We start from the raw sequence: 22,945 nt of genomic DNA, 5'->3' as shown, positions 1-22,945 counted from the left end.
GACATACCAGAGTGGTAAGTGTAGTCAGCATCTTTTTTTTACCTATATGTTGGTTGTTAGCTTGTAGGATAACTGGCAGAGCATTAGTGTTTGGAAATATACAATAACATCTGTGGTGATGGTATTTGATGTCAAAACTTTCTCTATGGTAACACTAACTCCATTCTCTATAATGAAAAATCCTTTCTACGCTGGTTTCAGGTTTCTTCGCCGTTTTTTGTTTTTTTTTTTGGCCAAAACCTGTTCCTCCATCGACACATTTTGATTTCGTTACGTTATTTCACAGACATCTCGCTCTTCAGTAGACGAATGTGAAAACACCTCTTTAGTGACAAACATTGCACATGCAAGTCAGTATAGTCAAGGTCAGACATTTTTAGGGGACATGTATTGAAGGAAAACAACTTTTATTTGAGCGAGGGGGCTTTACACATTTTGAGAGGCAAACTGCATTTCAATTGCACCGGATGCTTTTCAGCCACCACTCTAATATAGCCTCTAGTTTTATCAGAGAGTTGAAAGATATGGTGGAATGAATTTGTTATCAGTTTATTAATATGTATTTGTTGCGTTCAAGTAGTAGCCGGATATTACTAAAACTGAAATGTGCTCCTCTGCTACTATAACAAAGAGTCCTATAAGCTGACCAAGTTGTTGAAAAGGGTGAATCTAATTATGTGATAGAACAAACAATGAGTATTGCTGTGGAAGGTTTTCAACCACACTGCAGAAAAAAAACAGCCCGCAGCCGACAAACAAACTAAACAAAGACATATGTTGATCATCACCGCTTTTCCTGCGTGATGGTACAACATCAAAAACTGAGTAGACTCTCCTCATTTGTCAAAATAATGACCTTGGATCTATGTTTTGCCTAAAGGTAGACTCGTGTATTAGCTGCATGAAAAAAAACACATTTATGATGCATTTATATTATTTAATAAATAGCAAACAGGCTATTTTGAAATCCAACTCCAGCTAACCTCCCACAGAACTGCTCAAGGATATGTTGCATACAGTCCACGTGAACCTATTTAATGGTAACAACAAAACACAACAGAAAGGGAGCATACTCTGCTCATTTACCCTGACTGAATACGCCCACACGTAACAGGAACAAGTAGCACACTGTATCAATACACCTACAGGGAAACACATAGTACCAGTTATATGCAACAAACCTATGAAGAGTGGATGCATTTTAAACTACATATTTGTGCAATGATGTAAAAACTAGCTCATATGAATGTTAACTTATAGGTAGTATATAAATATGATCAATTAGTATGTATTTAAAACCGTAGTGCAAATAAATAAATAGATAAATAGATAAATAGATAGAGACATAAACACAGGGGGAAGATATTTTTTAAAACCAGAATATCTTTTCAGCAGAAAAAATGTGGACAGGCGGCAGGCTTTCTTTTATCAACAAACTATCAGGATGTCCTTGGGCAAGGCAGTTACTCCCCAGCTGCTGCAGCTCAGCTGCTGCAGTGGGCAAACAGCAGCAGGCTGTGATTTAATGGGAACCTCCTATGAGAGGATGCATGTAAATGTGGAAATGTGACAGTGCGCTGAATTTGTGGATACAGCCTTCCTGGATAACGAGGCAGTTAAAATGTACAGGAACCAGCACCTCTCGTAAAAACCAAGAAAGTGTAGAAGCACGAGAAAAACCATGAACGATATACCGTAAATCAAACATTAAATCAAACTCACATTTCTGCTGCTACACACGGCAACAAAGATAAGCTTCATTAACACTAGAGCACATCACCTTGATTTGCATGTCGGATGTTCATCTGTAGGGGTGGGGACGATGCAGGTGTTTGGTCTTGGCTCTCTTTGAAAGTCCAACCCGGATCGGCCGTGTGCATGTTCTCAGAGGCTCCAGTCTCCTGGGCTGCTCTGGCAGTCCTGTACACACAAAAACACACTGAGATATAACAACTAAGTATGCACCAGTCCTGCTGCCTGAAAGCCTGCAGAACCCACACTGTGCTTTCGATGTGTGTTTGTTCAGGCCCGAAGCTCCACAGAACATTTGGGCTTTTGTTTTCTGCTAATGGTTGCAAAGATAAATAGACACACGGCTTTCCTGATGCTTTCAGCTTTCTTACCAACGCTGACAAGATAAACATAGTGCTTCTCAATGAGCGGCGAGAGTAGCCATGCTATTAGACTGATTTATTCTCTCAGGCTGACAAGGTGAGTACATTGCATCTCCAGGTAGGCAGCTTGTTAGACTCTCTTGCCCCTTAAATATTCAGAGGCTAGCCCAGTTAACTCCCAGCAGACACACTTGGGTTCATAATGCAGTGGAGACCAGCTCCTGCGCTTATTCTCCTCATATTTTTTTGTTTACTCAGTTTGCTTTTATGTCACTTTATAATGGGAAATATAGCCAGAATGATTCACAATTACTCTGGAAGTCTACACCATTGTACACCAATCATGGCAACATGTAAGGACATTAAAAACCTTTCAAATAATCTTTGGGTGTCCTTTCTTTTACAGACTTTTACAAAATTCCTCATTTAATCAATAAAATGCTCCAGGGCTTTTCATTCTTTGTCTGCTACCACAATAACAAACTCACTATGGCTCAGGTGTTCCAAGAATGGTCGACACGCGAAGGATGGAGACCACATTTTCCCATTCTGCTCCATCTCCCAGGGCTCTGAAAGGGACATATTGACAGTCAGAGACAGTCACGAGGGAGCGGCTAATTTGGTCTTATTTGTTGCTCTGTTTACCCTTAAACAACGTTTTTGCATTCATGGCTGTGTTATCGTTCCACCGCAGCTTATTGAGGCAGGGAAATGAATATTTGAACATTCGTGAGAGGAAGCTGTGTCAATTTGAAAAGACAAATCAATAAGAGTAATTGTGGTTCCTCAATGAATTAACCTAGCTGGCCTTTTCAAGTCTATCACCCAACACCTTGGAAAAACACTGTTAACTGTGCAACGCCGAAAACAATAGAACAAAAGAACAGTAAGCTCTAATTAAATAATTTCCATGTCGTGCTTTTTTTTTCCAGATTCGTCATTTTAACTGTTGAAAACTTTGCCTTTAAAGAAGTTTCCTGGTTAAGCAAAACATAATTTTACTCATTGAATTCTTTGTATAAACACTGATTACCACTCTACTTGTGAATATTTGGTTCTTTTGAAGATATTATATGCTTTCTAGTTGTTGTCTCTTATTTTTTAGAACAAGAAACAGCAAACCTTTGTGTTTCTCTGCAGTGTACACTGATGTTTCCTGGCACAGGTGGCTGCCAAGGGGCACCTCCTGCTCGCCGTCACCACTGCCAGCGGTAAAAGAAACCACTGGATCACATCCACACGTTTCCAGGCTGCGGTCTTCATCGGCATCATCTCAACAAGACATCCAACACACAGTGAGGTCAGAATATAAAAGAACACATGGAGCTGTGGTTTCATGTTTTCAAGCACCATTGTTCGAACATCGTCACTGTGTCAGTAAAGAGGACTGCAAAACGGGCAGCTTCATGGTCATACATACATACATAATGCTTGTATGTAGTCTGTAACCCAGTTGATAATTTTCTTTCTCTTCAAAAAATTTTGTCGATTTTCTTTCTAAAGATTTTGGGAGAAAAAGAAAATCACCCAATAGAAAATTTAAAAATCAACAAAAAATATTTTTAAAGAAAATGAAATCATTGCCAAAAAAAAACCCCACGCAAATCACCAAAAGTTTGTCAAAAATTACCAAAAATTTTATAGGGGAAAAAAAACAAAAACATACCTTTGAAACCCCCATGCCCATTTTCTTTTCAAAACTTCTGGTGATTTTTTTTTCCGACAGAGGTCCGAGCTAAGCCCCCACTACCTTCATATCCTTGAAATGCCCCTGGTTTTAACTAACTGCACTTTATTTTTGCAATAAATCGAATAAATGAAATTCAATATGTGGTAATTTCTCTTATGTGCGGACCTTGAACTAACGATTCAGGAGAAATGTGTTGTTTGCAGTTACCTGAGGATGTGCCTCTGTGGCGTCCCAGTTTTGGGCTGCTGAGATGTTCTTTGCAGTTTGAAGTGTCACCCTCCAAGGCTTTTTTCATATCACTACACTGCTCAGGTGATGATGCTCTACTGTCATTTGCAAATTCACTTCTACTGATATCAAAAAACAAGTGGAGCTCTTTCAAGACCATGTCGAATTGTTTTTTCATCTCAAACTGAGGGCTGTTGTTCACATCAGAGGCCAGACTGTCGCTCTCAGGGGGAACAGTGGAAGACACTGACTTTGGGTTGAAGTCATCCTGGAAGCACTTGTAGGAATGATATGCTGATTCACAGTTAGGCTGTTGCTCTGGCCGTCCGAGAGCCATGACATTTGCTGCTGAGATAAAGTTGGGGAGTTCATTACAACTGGTATCACTGTTTGAAAATCCCTTTGCCGTGTTCTCAGTGCGACACTCAAATCTTTCCTCCTTCTCCTCCTCTTGTGGTACCTCCTCATCTCTCTCTGCCTCTGGCATGCAGTGGTAAAGTTGTCGCTGTGGTGTTTGAAACAGCTGCCCAGCCAGGCTGGTGAGGAGAGGACTGTTGCTCAAGCCCGCTTCATCACAGTCATCTAGTGAGAGCTGCATCTTTTCGAAAGTGTCAAACCCCCCTGGCGCACAGTCCTTGAATGTGAAGGAAGATGGCACTGGGGAAAATCTGTCATTACAGTTTAGGGCTGTGGGGTTGTCGGCATTTTGTGAATGGAGAAATTCATGTGGACCTGGCACAACTGCATCACTTGTTGGGGGAAACACGACAGCCAACAGGTCACTGTTTTCAACCATTAATGTTTCATCTCTGTGCTGGTAATCAGAGCAACAACTGAGCTTGTTTTCTAGTTCATGTTGACTAACTAGGGTTGATTTGTAGCCACTTTTACTCATGTTACCATCTGAACATTCACTGATGCATTCCTCAGTCACATCTTCCCTTTGTTGACTTGGCAGCTGATGGTCCTCTTCTGATTGAACTAATATCTCTGAGGTACCGTGCACATCTGTTTCTTCTCTAACAAATGCCTCTTCATGTCTCTCCTTTAACTCTGCTGTCTCTTCCTCTGTCAAAATTACAGCATTGTATGAGTGATCAGACGAGCATCCAAAGATAATCCCCAAATCACCATTGATGTTTAATTTGCTGCCATATTTACTTATTTTGGCCTCTGTCCAGTCGCTGATGCAATCACCAGTTGATATTTGCGTTGGGTCTTTTGTGTGTTTCTTATTGTCTTGCAGCAGTTTTTCCTCTAACTCCAGTGAGTGTTCTGATTTTTCACATTTGTCAGCTCCTATTTCCTCTTCAAAACTTGTCATTTCCTCCCTTTCTTTTATGCCTGCTGCCTCGTCCATTCTGGCAATTTCAGTTTGTAAATATTCAGCCTCCCGTGTCTCCAGGTGCCCAGGACTGGCAGGAAAACAGCCAGACTGATCCTGCTCTTTCAACTCGTGTCCCACAGTATCGTGGCTTTCTTGTCTTCCATACCCTGCAGGAGGAGGATTTGCTGGCCTGTGTGGACTGCTGCTGGGACTGGATTTGAAATGACAGCTGCCTTCGCTGCCAGTCTTGTTGTGTGTTTTGTTAGTGGTGATGGAGCAAGCCTGTGTTTCTGTGTATGGCTGCCATAAGTTCTCTTTTTCATCTTTGCACTGCTGTGTTCTGCTTTGGTGATTAAACTGTCCGGTCTGGTCCGGAGCTGAAACATCCTGTGGCACGCGGATGTCAGGACAGAGTGGCTGAGGTGTTTCCATCTTGCAGACTTTTACTGATGGAGGTAATTCTACACCCGCAGTGCTCTTTGAGTTACAGCGTTTCTCTTCAGCCTCCCTGTCAGTTTCACTCCAGATTGCAGGGTCAATTACACTGAAAGGCCCTGCATCATTATCTCCTTCAGCAGGCGCTTGACTGATTCTTGCAGGCATTGGAGTCTCTGTTGTGTGATCAGCCGTTTCACTGCGAGCTTTGGCTATCATCTTGCCAGCAGCATGCTCTCCTTTTGCCCCACAGAAGCTGTCAGCTTCGAGACTCGCATTCTCAATTGCAATATTCCTGGCTAATACCACATCACGAGAAACAATTGATCCCTCAGCGCATTTAGATGGCAGGGAGTTTTTGCTCATATCATTCTCATTGACTTGGCCTTTTGTTTCCCCATCACAGACAGCAACATTTTCATTTTCACAAATCTGTAGTTCCTCGTTTTTTACACCTTCTGCCAAGTTCCCAGAGGGTTGCTCTCCAAGGTTTGAGTGGAATGATTTCGAGACTGCATAATCAGCGGAACAAATGAGACTGTAACCCTCTTCTTTTTCTTTGCTGAAAAGCATAGTCTCACAAAATCCATGTTCCTCTTTCTTTTGAATAATCTCTTCAACTTCTGCAGATTGGCTCTGTGTGTCACAGAAACCTCTGTCGCGTAGCACATCTTCAAAAGAGCAATCAGACTGACAACTGACCCCCTCACCACCTGAACTGAGGGGGAATGCTTGGATTTGACTGACACTACTTTGCACCTGTCTCCCATCTTCATCATTTCCAGCGGGAAGACTGCAGCCACCAGGGGGCCCGGCTTCAAGTGATTGCGACCCCAGACAGTTGCAATCAAGGTGACTGGACGTGTCAGCGCTGGCGTCTTTGGATGTGTGAGACTCTGCTGGGGTCCCACATGCATCATCTACGGGGTGTGAGCTGAGGTCGTCAGTTGCAGTAACTGGAGGCTGCTCATCCTTCACCAGAGGTAGAAAGCATCTCTCGGCAGCAATAAAACAGACTTGAGATGATCCCGTGTGTGCATCATCAATGTGTGAAGCAGTCAGCTTAGTAAAAAGGGTGACAATTAATTTAGTGTCTTGCAGTTGCTCAGGAGGTTTTACAGCCTCACATTCCTTCTTTGTCAAGGTACTTGTTGATGATGGAAGGTTGGTGGTTTTCTGAAATGTCAAAAGCTCTGGGAAGTCAAACCTGCTCTTTCCACTGTGGCTGTTGGTCATTGCGTAATCTGTCTTTGGTCGTTTGGGGGAGAGTGGTGAGGTGAACTGCGGACCGATATCTTCTTGTGTGATTTTATCCATTTTCTCCAATCTACTAAACCTGAAATAGAAAGAACTCAGGTGTGAACACTGTATCTGAGAACCACACTGCTCCCATCAATAAGTGTCACTCCATCAAAAAAACGCAATTATGTCAAGAATGTATCTGATTCATGGATTACTTTTGCTGTATAATACTTCTAGAAAAACTTATTCCACATTAAAGACAAACATCAAGTACAGACTGAATCTCATGATTTAAATTGTTATACTACTAGGTTTAGTACTACTGCAGTCCATATATCCGTCTGTATATCACATCAGACCATGTGCTCTGTTGTGTAAGAGCTGCGGTAACTCACCTTACTGCAAATCTGCACTTCAAAACACGTGGAAAATAATCCCACAGCAGGCCTCTGAAGAGAATATAAGAGACAACAACAACAACACAATATTCAGTGAGTGGATTTTCTATACCAGAACAGATTGTTACACAGCATGATGCTGATTCATTGTACAGAATACAGATATGGCACTGTAGCACTGTCACTGCTCTGTTGCTTCCCTACTTTAACACTCCAAAGCACTGCTGTGCGTCAGTTTCTGACAGTGCTGGCTTTGTTACGATGCACACAATATGTCCTTTTTACATCAGATATGATTACTTTTTACCTATATTAAGAAAAGCACTGGTGTTACTGATAAAATTATTCATGGCTCTGTTTTATTGGTGTCCCAGTAGGCCATTAAAGTGTGACAGTGAGCCTGCATGCAATGAAACCAAAGCAGCTAAATGGAATTCAGCCACCATCACTTCATAGTTGATGTATCTGTGTTTATCCCACTGTGACATGTCTACGTATGACATGTGACATTATGCTTCCCACAATAATTTTAGAACACCAAGGCATCAAACATGTGACCAAAATAAATGATAATCAATAAAACAAACTCAATGGATAGATTCTTAACAACAAAATTAAATCTTACATGTTCAAAAAGGAGTAGGATGAAGTATTCCTATTAATTTCCACCCTTCTCTGCTAATCAATTAGCTCATGAAATTTGTCTCATGCATAATAATTGCAATTGAAAAAGATAATACACACAAAACAAACATAATGTTCCCAGTGTGTCCAAGTTTGTTTGTTTTTTTTAAGAGAACTAGACTTTAAATCAATATATGAAATAGTAACATATTTACAACCACACTCACTATCCCTTTTTATTTTGTATAACAGCACACAATGGACCACCAAGGCAATCTCTTAGTAGCATTAAATTTATAGTTAAAAAAAAACATTTTTTGTTGTATGGATGTGAGTCTTATGCCTCCTTTAGCTAGGATTTGCAAGAAAAATATTTTAATGTTAGCTAACCAGCTGCAGGTGTTAGCTTTGTTGGTATATTATATTTACATGATATATTATTGTCAAATGATAGCTTTGGCCTGTGAGCTTAGCCGGAGCAAGAGAACAAAAAGCTTCAACACAACTTAACATTACCTGCTACTCAGAAACGTGTAAATTTGGCTTTTTGAACGACACAGTTTTCATAAGTCAAACCAGCACCTTGCTATTTACAGTAATATTACCATAACGTTAATGACTTTGAAAGGTAACGTTAGCAAAGTCGGCTAGCGATTATCTAGCTTGTTAAATAAACAACATTAGCAAACCTGACATTCTACTTTTGGCATTGACTTCGATATTTCAAGCTACTGAAATGTTTCGTTTCTTTTTTCAGCAATTATTTATTACTCCCAAGTTACTCACCTTCTAAATTAGTTGAGCATTTGTTGGCTAAGGTTAGCTAATGCTGCCGTCGTTTTCCTGTTATCCAGTGAGTGGCGCCAAACTGCTGCTGCTGAGTGACGCAGCCAGACTTCCTCACTGCAGTGATACTCAACCTACGGCCCGCGGGACAAATCTGGCCCCCAGCAGGGTGTCAGATGTCCCCCCAACCATTTTCTAATTCCCAATAAAACTAAAGTGAGACACTTGTAATTGTTTTTGTTCTTTTAGTATACATGAGGTGCCAGAGTGCGTAAAACAGCATCAAAATAGAGTTTATCAAAAATAGTGCCAGAGAAGGATCAGCGGCAGCCCCTGATCGAGGTCCGAGCTAAGAGAAATCACCTAAAAAAATCCTAGAAATGTTGTAAAATCCTAGAAATGTCCTGCATTGCTAAAAATGTCCTGAAACCCTAGAAATGTCCTAAAATCGTAGAAACATCCTAAAATCCTAGAATGGTCCTGAAATCCAAGAAATTTCCTAAAATCCCACAAATGTCCTACAATCCAAGAAACATCACAAAATCCGAGAAACGTCCTAAAGTCCTAGAAATGCCCTGCATTCCTAAAAATGTCCTGAAATCCTAGAAATGTCATAAAATCATAGAAACATTCTAAATTCATATAAAAATCCTAAAGGTCCCTAAATCCTAGAAATGTCTTAAAATCCTAGAAACAAACTAAAACCCCAGAAATGTCCTGAAATCCTAGAAATGTCCTAAAATCATAGAAATGTCCTGCATTCCTAAAAATGTCCTGAAACCCTAGAAATGTCCTAAAGTCGTAGAAACATCCTAAAATCCTAAAGTGGTCCTGAAATTTCCTAAAATCCCACAAATGTCCTTCAATCCAAGAAACATCTCAAAATCCGAGAAACATCCTAAAGTCCTAGAAATGCCCTGCATTCCTAAAAATGTCCTGAAATCCTAGAAATGTCATAAAACCATAGAAACATCCTAGAAATGTCATAAAATCATAGAAACATCCTAAATTTGTACAAAAATCCTAAAGGTCCCTAAATCCTAGAAACATCTTAAAATCCTAGAAACAAACTAAAACCCCAGAAATGTCCTAAAATCCTAGAAACATTCTAAAATCCTAGAAATGTCCTAAAATCATAGAAATGTCCGGCATTCCTAAAAATGTCCTGAAACCCTAGAAATGTCCTAAAATCGTAGAAACATCCTAAAATCCAAGAAATTTCCTAAAATTCCAGAAATATCCTACAATCCAAGAAACATCTCAAAATCCTAGAAACATCCTAAAATCCTGGGAACGTAGGGTATGGGGCTGCTGCGACTGGCCCCTGGTCCCAGAAATATTGCAAAAGTGGCCCCCAAGCAAAGCAAGTTGGTCCCGTTATCCTTGCCAGTGATCCCTGCGTTACTGGTTTATGTAGCTGAACACACTGTATGGATCTGCGTCTCATCTTAAACACGTTTGAGAAACACTCAGATCTTTGTTTCCAGCGCTGGAAGTCACAGTGAGGACAGTAAAGAAGGAGCATAACTGATGTCAAAATAACCTTTAACTCGCATTTGTAGTTCCTTGCTGCATTTATTTGTCTTTATTCTTTGCAGCATAATGTTATAATGCTCAACCACTGGGAGAGGGAGAGAGGGAGGGAGAGAGAGAGAGGTGCATCCCCGTCTGTCTCTCTCTCTCAGTCTCTCTGTCTCTCTGTCTCCTCCTCTCAGTACATCAGCAGCAGCAGCAGTGTGTGTTCAGCAGCATCATCCTACGGACCCGCACCGCTCACTTACAGTCGAGGCTGACTTTTCTCCCGCAAAAACAATTTCAACAAATACAGAACAGAAAAAAAACGCACGCCAGAAACAGTAACCCACCAGCGGGAAACCAGCAGCCTCAGTCCTTTGAATCGCCTGTTGGTTTCCGTCCTCGCAGGTTTTTGTGACCACTCCAGACATCAGACCGGACTTCTCCCGTTGACTCTGCACTCTCGCAAGGTAGGAAGGATGCTCTGCGTGACATGTTGAAGGATTCATCTCGTGCATGGGGGAAACTACATGTTTTTGCACATTGACTTGCGTGATGCAACCTGGTGCGTCATTCTTTTGGTTTCATAAGACTAATTTGCGGATTTATTGACGAGTTAAGACCACATTAATGATATGCAAATTACAATAAAGGCGTATATAATTTATCAACATAGCCTCTGCAGCTGCTCCATCCATCCCCGATGCTTCCTGCACGTCTTGCATGTAAACCCACGACTTGTCAGCATTAGATAAACCCGGTTGTGCCTTGCGAAGATTTACTCTGACTGCCTACACGAGCACACGGGCTCTCGATTCAACAACTAAAGTGCAAAGACAGAGACAAATCGGCATTGGAGACGGCTGCTTTTATGCAGTCTTGTCGATCTGTGCAGACTGTGTGAATTTTGACGACTATAATTGTGACTTTGCGTGGGATGTCTGCGCTTGGCACGACGTGGCACGATGTGGCGTGATGTATTCTGATGTAGTTTTGGCACTGGTGCTGATGTTGAAAGGGTGTGTGTGTGTGTGTGTGTGTGCGCGCGCGCGTGCAGGATGAAGGTGGGGGTGTGGTGAGTCTCCTAAGCCCACATCATCTTCACAATGAGGCTACTTTTTTTGCAAATCAATGCAGGCATGATCACATCTCATACCCCCACCTCTTCTGAACACACACGCGCGCATGCACACGCACGCGCGCACACACAAACACACACACACACACACACACACACACATTTATTACACAGAAATCTACCTGATTTCCCTGAATCAAACCCATGAACTGCATTATTCCTATCTGGGGTCGCCTCTCCTTGCCGGGGCTCTGCCTGCCTCTCAAGGTCATCCCCCTGTTGGCAAATGATGGTAGAGGGACAGTGTTTTCCATCAGCGCACCGCCTAGCTCAGGGGCAGGTCTGCTGGCTGCCACAGGACTGTAAAATCTGTGTCAGTCCACACCTGTCTGCTGATGTGTAACTGCAGCTATGATTTATTAGCTTTCTGGCTCTGATGAGGCCCCAGTGGACCCGGAGACAAAGGGTAATGACTCAGGTTTGGAGTCAGCATGGTGCTCTGCTCTGCATTGCACTGCAGACTGACCCAGAGCGCCTTGCCCCAGACTCCATCTCTATCATTTCTCAAGCTAAAATAAAGCACTGACATTTTCAGATTATGCACCACGCTGTCTGTTTTTGCCTGTAGATGTGAATAACAGGTGAAAATGCATACAATTAACCCTTTGGAACGAGAATTTAACCCTTGAGGCTTGAGCAAATTGGTGTAATTTCATGGGGTGGAAAAAAAGGTAATGAGCAGTTTGGTAACAAATGTTCCACAAATTGCAAGAAATTATTAGAAATAGATTTAAAAAAAAAAAAAAAAAAAGCTAGGGAAAATGTCTCGGGAAAAGACCAAAGCTAAAGTAAAACTATATTAATAATGATCAGAATTACATATTCAAAACTATCAAGCACCTTTTCTAGGTAATTTCCTTGTGTTTAACTTTCTTCTTCACTTTATTCTTATTTTTAATTTTTTTTATTGTCTCAATTTATTTTTTTCTTCTAATTTTTTTTGCTAATTTTTTGGTTATTTTTTCTTGCTCAGTGTTTCTTAAAGAAATCAAGCCACGTTGCTTCAAAGGTTTCAAAGCGCTAACAGGGGGGTGGGGTGTGTTCAGCATTTTGTGCTAACAAGAGTGTCATGCATCTGAATCCAAATCACACCCTGCTTATTTTCTTGCATTTATCCTTTTCACCGTGCCTCTTTTGCTGTTAATGCATTTTGTGCTCATTGGTTGCCAGACTGTAACGAGTGAGACGGAGAATGTAGAAGCAATTTCATCATTATCACATTTCGGAGGCTGCTGACTATCAAGCGATTGCTGAGAGATTTCCTTCTCTTATCTAATATTTAAAGATGGTTTTCTTTCCATTTCCCATTTGTTATTGCGGTGCAAGGTTGATGGTGAACATTAGCATGATAGATGAAAGAGTCACGAGGCTCGTACACAGACATGAAAAACGACTGTTACTGGAGATGCTGATATAAGAATGCAAAGTATGGAAGGCAGATAATAAATTCTTGGTACATGTGTATTTTCTTACGCAGAATGAAGGTCTTTAACCCTTGGACACCTGAATAAATAGGCACGATTTCCTTCAAAAGATGGGAAGAAGGCAATGAGCAAGAAAAGAAGAAGACATTAGTAAAGTACAAGAAAATGACCTGGAATTTAAAAAAAAAATAATAAAAAAGGACAAAAATGTTAAGTTACATTTCCCCCTCAGGTTTAAAAAAAGTAAAAATTCTAAATCCACTAATTTCTTAGAATTTGTGGAAGATTTCAAATCAAGTTGCTCATTGCCTTTTTTCTCTCATGTTTTTGAAAGAAATCAAATCAATTTGCTCAGGGTTCATAGTTTTAAATACTTGTTAAATGGGTCTGAAAGCAGCACAAAAAAGTGATTTTCCTCTAGGTTTCAAAGTGTTAAAATGTTTTTTTTTAATGTGTAGGAAGATGATGTTTTAAAGGTGCTCCATACAATGTTGCCGCTTGCATCACTTTAAAGGTTGTGCAGTTTCAGCTTCTGTATAAAGTGATCTGAGGGGGCAGCACTGAAAAAAATCACTCGACGTGAATTCTTTCATAAGGAGTAAAAGTGATCTGATCACAGTATATAAGCTTCTTTTTTATGAGATCCAGATATATCACTGCATGAAATGGAAACTAGCTCACAGTGTGACGTAAAGATGAGCCACCAGCAACACACTGACACAGTACAGATGCAGATTCAGCTCTGCTGCTTGTTGCATGAATGAAAGAAGACAGTCATGAGTAACACTCGCATTATGATGCAGTGTGAGCTATTGTGAGCACATATTGGAGGTGAATGAACATTTAGCGCCGCATCAGAAGTTTGCATTTTTGATCAGATGCATGCAGTTCTCTATGATGCATGTGCTGCGGAGACATTATCAAGCTGACAGTTTGCTCATCAAGTGGTCGTGAAGCCTTGAAATGCAGCACTTAAACTTAATTCTTCATGATTTCTGTAGCTCAAACATACTGCATTAACATAATGCATTAATTCACATCATACATGCTGTATAAATACAAATGCATTCACTTTTTCTCTATTACGCAAGCAGTCAAACACACACCTACACAGTAACATTACGGCGAAGCTGTCACGCGTCCTGTGCTCTCATCTCTCCCAGGACACATCTGTCTCTCGCTGCAGCTGCCGTCTTCACGCTCAGCCCGTCTTGTCTGACCATATTATAACAGAAAAGTGATATCAACTTGCTGTCAGAGCGCACTGCTTCCTCGCTTTTACCGCAGCACTGAGAGACTTTTCACATTTAACCCTTTGAAAACCTGAGCAAATTCGTTTGGATTTTTTTTTTTTTTTTCAAAAACAATAGGAGAAGGCAATGAGCAACGTAACAACTCATGGGCCAATCAAGACCTAACCTAATCAAAAAAACTAAAACAAAACAAAACAAAACAAGCAAGAAAATTAAAATGAAGTACTATTTTGTCTGTAACAGGCTCATTTTAAACATGTTATTATAAAGACTGTAAATATATTTTCTGGACTTTTTCCATTTTTTTTTTGATAAAACAAAAAAAAAGAGAAAATCAACAAAAAAGAGTCAGCAAGTGATGTAATGATTCAGATTCAGGGACAGCCTGAGTTGGGGTTGTGTAGTGATGAAAATTTTTGGTGTTACGATACAGGAAGGCTCTAATGATAGATTCTTCTTAGTTGCATTATGGGAAATGTATTTTCCTATGTTTTGGGATTCTGGACCCATACAAGGGACTAAAAGGCAGGATATCTCAGCCTCTGCTGCTTTGATTTGTTTTCAGACTGTTTCTCACAAGTCCTCCAACTTTATGGACGTACAATACTAAATTACTGGAATACCCTTTGAATGAATCCAGGTCTTTCACCACCAAGTTACAGATGCAAGCAGATATCGGTATGTAACCATGTTAAAAACTGAAAACTAGAACCCCAAAAAAAAAAAAAATTGTTATATAAACCATCAACTAAAACCAATTTAAATGAGAAGCACCTGTGCTACGGCTTGGCCATGTTTTGGTTCCTTCAGTTAATTGCAACATTATTTGAACAAGTCAAAGAGACATATTCTGAATGCTGGACAAATCAGAATCGTACTTAGAACGAAAAAAAATTTTGATTTAAAAAAAAGGATTTTATTGCCTCTTTCTGTCCTCCAGCAGTTTTGCTACTGATCCATTCCTGCTAAATTATTTTAGTCCCCATGGACACTGGTTTTGTTGTTGTTCTGCAGTTGAAGGATCACAGGGTCAGTTATGAATGAAAAAAATGTACAACTTTGTCTCCTTTTCAGAAGCAACTGAATGCACTCAGAATACGCAGTGGATTACAGGAACAGACGGCTGTTTTTCGGTGCTCTTGTTTTTATCTAACACTTTTGTGTGCGCAGGTTGAATAATCTCTGTCAGCACTAGCAGTATTACCTCCTCACACACAGGTCACTGTATTAGATATCCAGGGCAGCAAATGTAAGGGAAAAGGTTTGGATGAATGGGATGTAATGCTCCTGTCTCACCGAGGTGCTTCATGGGGCTCAGCTAATAGAGCAGCTCTTAGATGATTTAGTAGTTGTTGTATTGCTGACCACCTAAACCGACACCAAGACTTTGAGGGGTTGACACAGAGTCAAGACCAGACCTGTGCCACACTACATTATGATAAAATGTGTACCCTGAGACGTGTCTTGATAAAATAAGAGGTGAAAAAATGTCTTCCTTTTTCATGAGCAAAGAAATACTGAAATCAACTTCACCATCTTTACTTAACACTCCTTTTTCACACAGGCAATGTAGTGACATCCCCAACAATTTTAAAATAAAATCCAGAAATCTTAAAAAAAATAAATATATAGGTTAATAATATATATTACATATAAAGGGTAAACAATGTGGGTAAATTCTCGTCCCCACCTCCATAAAATTGTTTGACTTAATGGGATTGTCTCTTTTTAAAAAAAAAAAAAAAATGAAATTGTTGCTTTCTTTCACTTATTAAATAGCTTATTGTTTTCTTTTTTATCATTATCTAATTAACTAACCTCATAACCTCTTCCCACATGAACATTGCAGCCCCTGTCATATTTGCAGTGATTTCATTTGTAATAACTTAATTGATTTTTTTATGTTCCTTTCGTTTACAGGAAGCGTGGAAGCATGATAAGTCAGAACTTGAATTTTGGTTATTATGAATCCTGACTTCCTGGGTGAACTTGGGTCATGCTGAGCCTGGCTGAAAGCAATTTTCAAAATTGGATTTCAGGGCAAAGTATATCTGTCTTCCTTAGACAAATGGTTTCCAAATAGTGGTGCAGGGACTGTCGGAGCTGCCTGGGAAGGTTCGAAGGGGTCTTCGTGAAATGAGGAATTGTTTATCGTTTTTTTTATTTTCAGTTCGCAAACAATAACTTTTCTGATCGATGTGTCACCCTCTCCACTGTTCTCCCTCTCCATCATCAATGTAGACACCCAGATAAGATCTACTAGCCTGCTCTCTATAACGCTCTCTCTCTCTCTCTCTCTCACACACACACACACACACACACACACACACACACACACACACACACACACACACACACACACACACACACACACACATCTTCCTAACTCCTCCATTTCACGACTTCCAAAAATAATTTGACCCCTGTGTGTATTGAGGCCTGTATAAAAAAAACATTCACATCTCTCAGCCATAACAAAGCTATACATACCATACATGCCCAATTTCATCCAGATAAAGGCTAAAACAAATAGCTCTGCATTCTGGGAAATACACTTATTTGGGTTCTTGCCAACAGTCAGACTGATGCGACTCATCTGTTTGAGAGACGAATCGATCCCCTCGTCCAACTTTTAACAAGAAAGAGAATGAGGGTATTTGCCACAATTTTGAGCACCATACCAGCGCTACTGCAGTTTTCTTTATAACTCATCAGTGTGTAAAGTATACCATACATTTTACTATTTTAAAATTATAGTATTGAACTTTTGGTTTCCATTTATTTCACTACAGTATGAACATAAAGTTGCAGAGATGCACTCAGGATAATCCATCACAGACGACCACTTTATCTTTTTTTATTTTTATGGTGCAGTTGTTCTTGAACTGTTGTAATGTAGTTCAGAGCAGAGACCACTTTGTATAAAAGACCTGTACAGACTAAGACCCTAATGTTCAACACAAGGACATTCATCACTTCACAGACTGATAAAAAAGCCTCCATAAAAACGACAGAAGAGTTTTATTTTGAGTGCTTTTTGCCGTCCAATCTTGTGGAATATGAGCATGGAGTACGGAGACAATAACAGGGTCAATGATGCGTGGCGACAAATTAGTAGGGAGGTTGGACTGTAGCCAGTTTGTGAATTATTTTGTTAAAGATGATTCACTGAGATCAAACTCTATATGTTACACAGCAAGGATGGTACCAATATTAGTTAGCCAAGCATGTCATCAAACTTTTCACTTAAAAAAAAAAGAAGGTATAAATCGATCTGCATTTCTTAATCAATCTGTTAGCTAATTTGTTTTTATGCTAACCCCTGTGGTACAGTGCATATGGTCTGTCCTAAATCTGCTGCAAAAATTACATTTTTCAACGGGATATTTGAAAATAAGTGAGTATTAATAGTTTAACTACAAACTGCAAACTGTAACTTTTTCTGTAGTCATTAGTTCAAGATCCACACATAAGATAAATTACCACATTTTCAGTTATATTTCACAACATGTAAACAACACGTTGCAAATGCACATATTGCAAGAATAAACAGAGACTGCATTTCAAAATAAAAGCTTTGTACCAGAAATGTAAAGTACTTTAGAATAAGGTGTGTCTTTTACAAACTTGACACATTCACAAGTCACAAGCAGTCCATTCAAAATGGACCCCGAACCCACTGTTGGATCACAGCCCACCAGTTGGGAACTACTGCTTTGGGTAAAGCAAACATCATATGTGCAATTCAAAGGGGATCAGAGGGACAGGTGCCCCGAGTAGTGAGGGGTTAGGTGCCTTCCTCCGGGGGACCTCAGCAGGGCCCAGGAGGTGAACTGGCACCTCTCCAGCTACCAGTCCACACTCCATACTCAGTACGTTCAGGGACTTGAACCGACGACTCTCCGGTTACCAAGCCAAGTCCCTATGGACAGAGCTACTGCTGCCCCTTGTTTGTCTCTCACAGTTGACTACCAGACTTTTTTTTCTGTATTAATGTCCAGTAGTGGTTTTCAAAATAAGGTCTCTCTCTATAAAGGTTGTTTTTTGGCAGTAAACTTCAGAGTTGGATATTTCAGCATCTGTGAAAAAACACTCTGCTCTTAACATCATTACCACAGAGCAATAATGTAAACATTGGCATTCAACAGAGGCAGCAAAGTGAGGCATCATATTTCCAAGGTGAGCTTTGCCTCTAAGTATTTTCAATCAATCTCAAACCTTATGATATCCTTTCGAAAAATGCTCACTTTGAAGCAGCATCCTCAGATGGCACTTTGCAAAAACCAATGCAGCATGGCAGGTCTCAGAATATGACTGCAGCACTTTCTGGACGCTTGCCTAAGTCTCCTCTCCTCACCCCTGTGCACAGATTGGCACCACACGCTGTTGTTTCCCCATATCTCCCTCAGCCTTTACAGAGCTAAAGAGGTCTAATGAAACATCTCAGCAGAGAGTGATAGTAGAAATTTTCCAAAACTCCAACCATCTTTTGCAAATTATGATAATTACAGGTTGGTTAATGAACTAATCAAGGCCATAAAGTGGCAGCATCAGCACCGTGCACATTCAGAAACTAGCTTTGCAGAGAGGCAGCTGGCTGCAGACAGCTGTGGTGGAGAAATGAGGGTACATTAAGCACCAAAACACACTTCAGTTCTTCTAAAATGTCACAGAGGGCCAACTACATTAAGATATCAACATCCAAAGAGTTTGGAGAGTAAATTGCTAAAGGTTAGAACAAGAAAAAGCTAAAAAAAAAAAAAAAAAACGTTTGGGAAAAAATAACATTTTCATAGCCTGGTGCAAAAGGAAGGGCAGGGAATCATTCCTCATTTAAAAAAAACTGATTAAGTTTTTTTCACTCTCTCCCTGAATTCATATTTTTATAAAAATCTAACTTATTATTGCAATATAAAAATTCATCCAAAATGAAAAAGCAGAAAGAGAAAACTAGGACAAGCAGCTGATCAAAGGAAGCTTGAAAAAAAAGTTGCACGTCTTACAAACTGACCTTATTATTCAAGCAGGAATAAGTGGAAGATTCATTTCCAACGTGACACTATTCCTGTGCCTCGTATCACACCCAATTTGTTTTAAAGCTTATTTTTAGATGGAGCTTTGGTTTGCACTTTCACAGTTCTCCAGAAATCTCTGTTTTCAGCCTTGATAAATCACTCCTCCAAACGCCCTCCAGACTTTTAAGTTCATAACACGTACTTTATAAAAAGGCATTTCTTTGTGTTCTGTATCAACGGAAAGTCACATATAATCATTAATTTTGTACATGTGTTTGTGTGTGTGCCCTTGTCACAGGCAAAATGGGGAAACAGAACAGCAAGCTGACCCCTGAAGTGATGGAAGACCTGGTGAAGAACACAGAGTTTAACGAACACGAGCTGAAGCAGTGGTACAAGGGTTTCCTGAAGGACTGTCCCACCGGCCGCCTCAACCTGGAGGAGTTCCAGCAGCTCTATGTCAAGGTGAGACTCCACTGACTCACTTTCACTTGATGGATTACGCACTCACACTGTATGCCTCAACACCCGGCCCGCACTCATTTGTATGTACTCGCCACACACACACACACAAACTCAGCACACAGCACACGGAGCGTATACATCAGAGTAGATCCGACCGGAGTTCAATAAAGCAGTAGATGTTTAGCAACTACCAATGCTGGATAGAGTGAAGTGTGTTAGAGTTCAGCAGAGGAGAACAGGAGACAGTGGCGGATTAGTTACACAGAACGCTGCTGAACTCATTATACTGGATGTTGGTTGAATCCTAATTTTTTTGTACTGTACTCATGATAAGTGAATGGTAAAATTTCAAGGCATTACTTTAAAATTTTACACTGATCAAATAAAATGAATGTAGTATACCAGTATGCTATCAAACTGTACAAAATGATAGTATGGCAGGAGAGTGAGGTCATTTTGTTTTGCATTAATTTAGTTTTTGGAGCCACTATTATAGTTAGCATGTGAGCAATAGTTCTCCATTTACTCATCCAGCAGGCACAGAAGAATATTAGCATTCATTTAAAGGTCCAGTGTGTAGGACTGAGGGCAATATACTGGCAGAAATTGAATATAGTACTGATAACTATAACCATATCCCTGCCACCCACACATATGACCAGTTCTGCAACCTAACCCAACCTGCTGACACAAGATACACGTCCTGACCTGAAACCACTATACCAAACCTTTTTTTGTGGGTCAGTAGATGCAGGATTCTGCCTGAGAGTGAGCTGAGAAGTTTTAGTTCCTCAACCTCACCACTAGATGCTACTATATCCGACACACAAGACCCTTAAAGTCATGTTTCAGGGCACCTGCCAAAAGTAAGCCCAATATTAACTCTTGTTTTAGCTCTGTTTTGGTCTCCACCGTAGATTGTACATAGAGACGGATAATGTGTCTCACCATCCTGCAACTGTTCAAAAAAAATGAAGCCAAATCAATCCCAGATAAGTGTGCTGCCATCATACAGTCAGGAAGTGGAGCCGTGGTATTGAGTTCCCGCCCATATCCGTATGTCTCATGTCTCAATCATGGCATCAAACCCCAATTTTAGCATACTATTTAAAATGACAGAAATCATTTTTGGAAAAAAGGTATTCATTTGATGTGTACTTTGATGTTTTTGTTTTTTCAATGTCCCATCCGCTGACATGGAGTGGTTTATGACCTATACTTCAGCTAGCAACCAGTTGGGCCATCAAGACGTTTTTGCTTCACTTTTGGGGAGCTATCATGTCATCCATCTGTACATCGTCATCAGTCTCCACCAACTCCTGAGGGAAATATCTGGCTCTTTAGCAGCTAAATGCTTCACTTTGTTCACCAGCTACATGCTAACTTTGTCCATGTGATATTTGGTTCAGGGCAGGTAGCGTACAGTATGATAGGATTTTGGTGAGGCTTAACTGAATGTAAAAATAACTTTCCTGGTGGGGTAGACTCTGCAGGTTTTCATAGATATCATACAACACACATTTTCTATTAGCAGGACAGACGCCACTAGTAGTATTTATAACCAGTGATAGCTGCAGCGGTAGTAGTAACACTGGTAAAAGTTAACTGCAGATGATGCAACAGTAGCATTAGTAATAGTATTGCAGCATTACTAGCAGAGGCATCAGTGTCAACAATTACTTGTGAAAGGACACCACAATGCATCTTCAGTGGGTTTTCCCACAATTAATAACAGGGTCGGTCCAGGTCCCCACAAAAACCATTGAGGCAAATTGCATTCCCATTATACGATTTTTACCAGCATGCAGCCATGTTCCCATTCGCCACTCCTGTATCTGGGCAGAAAACCAACAGAGAGGCAGATATCAGCGGTGCACAGATGATTATCTTCTCATGCTAATATGTAGCCTACCGTATCTCATTACCTCTGACAGAGCAGCGTGAATTTATGCCATGATTTATTCATTTAGTCTTATAAAACAGGCAGGAGCACTTTCAGAGAAACAATGATGATCTCGTAATGAAAGGGAAATTGTGATAAAGTAGCTCACTAAGTGGATATGAATACAGACTCGACAAATGTCTAGCACTACCAGTTGTGCTTCTACTACTATAACTGATACTACTCTGCTGCTAATAATGATAAAAACATATAGAGACTTTTTCCCTGCCTTAAAATGAGGAGGTGTTACACCTCCACTGTGACCCACTGAACCTTAATTTCTTAATGTATTTTTGTAATAGAAAAATGAATGCACACATTTGGCAGCATAGTCTGCCATTTTTGATCATCTTAAAACTGTTTCATTATTAAATTTAAACCGGACCCGTTTGGCTTTTAGTAAAAGGAGCATATAATTTGAGGCATTCGCCTTTAAATTAGTAGAACAAACTCTTAAAGGACATCAGCAAACCTTTGAGGTTTTTTTCTTTTAAATGTGTGTGTCTCTATGTATCATTCTGTTTCCCCTTTCTAAGTTTGGAGGATTTCTGTGGGTCCATGAACGCAGCACAGACGGAGCTCTCTAATTAGTTATTTTTCTCCTCAGCAGCCAATTGGGATTTGGGGGGTGGATAATTGATCTGCTGCCCCTACAGAGTTGATCGAATCGATGGATGAGAGGAGTAGCTGCTGCTACAAATGCAAACTTTTTATACCCAGCAGAATGAAGGGTTAAGTTTCACTTTCAATGCACCCGCTGTTCTACTGCTCCACCTGTGCCCACAGTATACTCTGCACCCCGAGAGGTATTATGCATATCCAAACAGTGCATATATTTCAAGAGCACTCTTAATGAACAGTCCAGCTCCAAAAATAGAGATCCTATTTGTGGATAAATGTGTGGGAAACCCTGTTTGTGCTGTTAAGTTGGTTAAGCAGTTAACCCTGTGAAACCTAAGCAAAATGGGTTGATTTCTTTCAAAAACCTGAGAAGTGGGCCATAAACAGCTTAACAAGAAATGGCCCAAATATTTGCAAGAAATTTGCAAAAACTTGAAAAATAAGAACATAAGAAAAAACACAAAATACAACACAAGCAAATGATCTCAAGAAAGTGCTAAAAAATAAAATATATAATGATAAGAATGATACATTTTCCAGATGTTCTTCCTTGTTTTTTTATTATAATTTTCAGATCCTTTCCTAATCACATTTTACATTTAGTTAGTTAGTTAGTTGTAATGCAGTTTGGAAGACATTTCCTGCCTAGTTCCTTATTCAATTTTTTTCTGTGTTTTGTTCCTGTGAAAAAAAATGAAATGTCCATGAAAGGCATCTAAATGCAGTCC

The 22,945-nt window shown here is 40.1% G+C and overlaps 2 protein-coding genes across 2 annotated transcripts in view; one reads left to right on the top strand and one right to left on the bottom strand.

The window, feature by feature from the left end:
* Positions 1-873: 873 nt before the first annotated feature.
* Positions 874-8,912, bottom strand: LOC148186919 (uncharacterized). Its single transcript, XM_088089357.1, has 6 exons — positions 8,845-8,912; positions 7,432-7,485; positions 4,012-7,130; positions 3,237-3,386; positions 2,603-2,683; positions 874-1,920 (listed from the first exon to the last, which is right to left on the bottom strand). The coding sequence occupies exons 3-6, from the start codon at positions 7,109-7,111 to the stop codon at positions 1,802-1,804; spliced, it is 3,450 nt and encodes a 1,149-aa protein (XP_087945483.1). The 5' UTR covers positions 7,112-7,130; positions 7,432-7,485; positions 8,845-8,912; the 3' UTR covers positions 874-1,801.
* Positions 8,913-10,550: 1,638 nt separating this feature from the next.
* Positions 10,551-22,945, top strand: part of vsnl1a (visinin-like 1a) — a 49,898-nt gene continuing 37,503 nt past the window's right edge. Inside the window, exons 1-2 of the mRNA XM_042503822.2 lie at positions 10,551-10,829; positions 19,488-19,654. Coding sequence (XP_042359756.1) covers positions 19,493-19,654 — 162 coding nt within the window. The 5' untranslated portion in view covers positions 10,551-10,829; positions 19,488-19,492. The remainder of the gene's footprint in view (positions 10,830-19,487; positions 19,655-22,945) is intronic.

The sequence above is a fragment of the Plectropomus leopardus genome, chromosome 16, assembly GCF_026936395.1.
Source record: "Plectropomus leopardus strain MGB_pleo_1.0 chromosome 16, ASM2693639v1, whole genome shotgun sequence".
Lineage (NCBI taxonomy): Eukaryota > Metazoa > Chordata > Actinopteri > Perciformes > Serranidae > Plectropomus > Plectropomus leopardus.
Note: the sequence above shows the minus strand (reverse complement) of the source record. Positions and strands in the feature narration are given on the sequence as shown.

Bases quoted from the DNA above. Each gene is read 5' to 3' on its own strand.
- LOC148186919 (XM_088089357.1), bottom strand. From the start codon at position 7,111: ATGGATAAAATCACACAAGAAGATATCGGTCCGCAGTTCACCTCACCA. The intron at 3,387-4,011 runs GTAACTGCAAAC...TGTCTTGTTGAG, and splicing joins CCACAGAGGCACATCCTCAG to ATGATGCCGATGAAGACCGC. The intron at 2,684-3,236 runs GTTTGCTGTTTC...TGTCCCTTTCAG, and splicing joins CACTGCAGAGAAACACAAAG to AGCCCTGGGAGATGGAGCAG.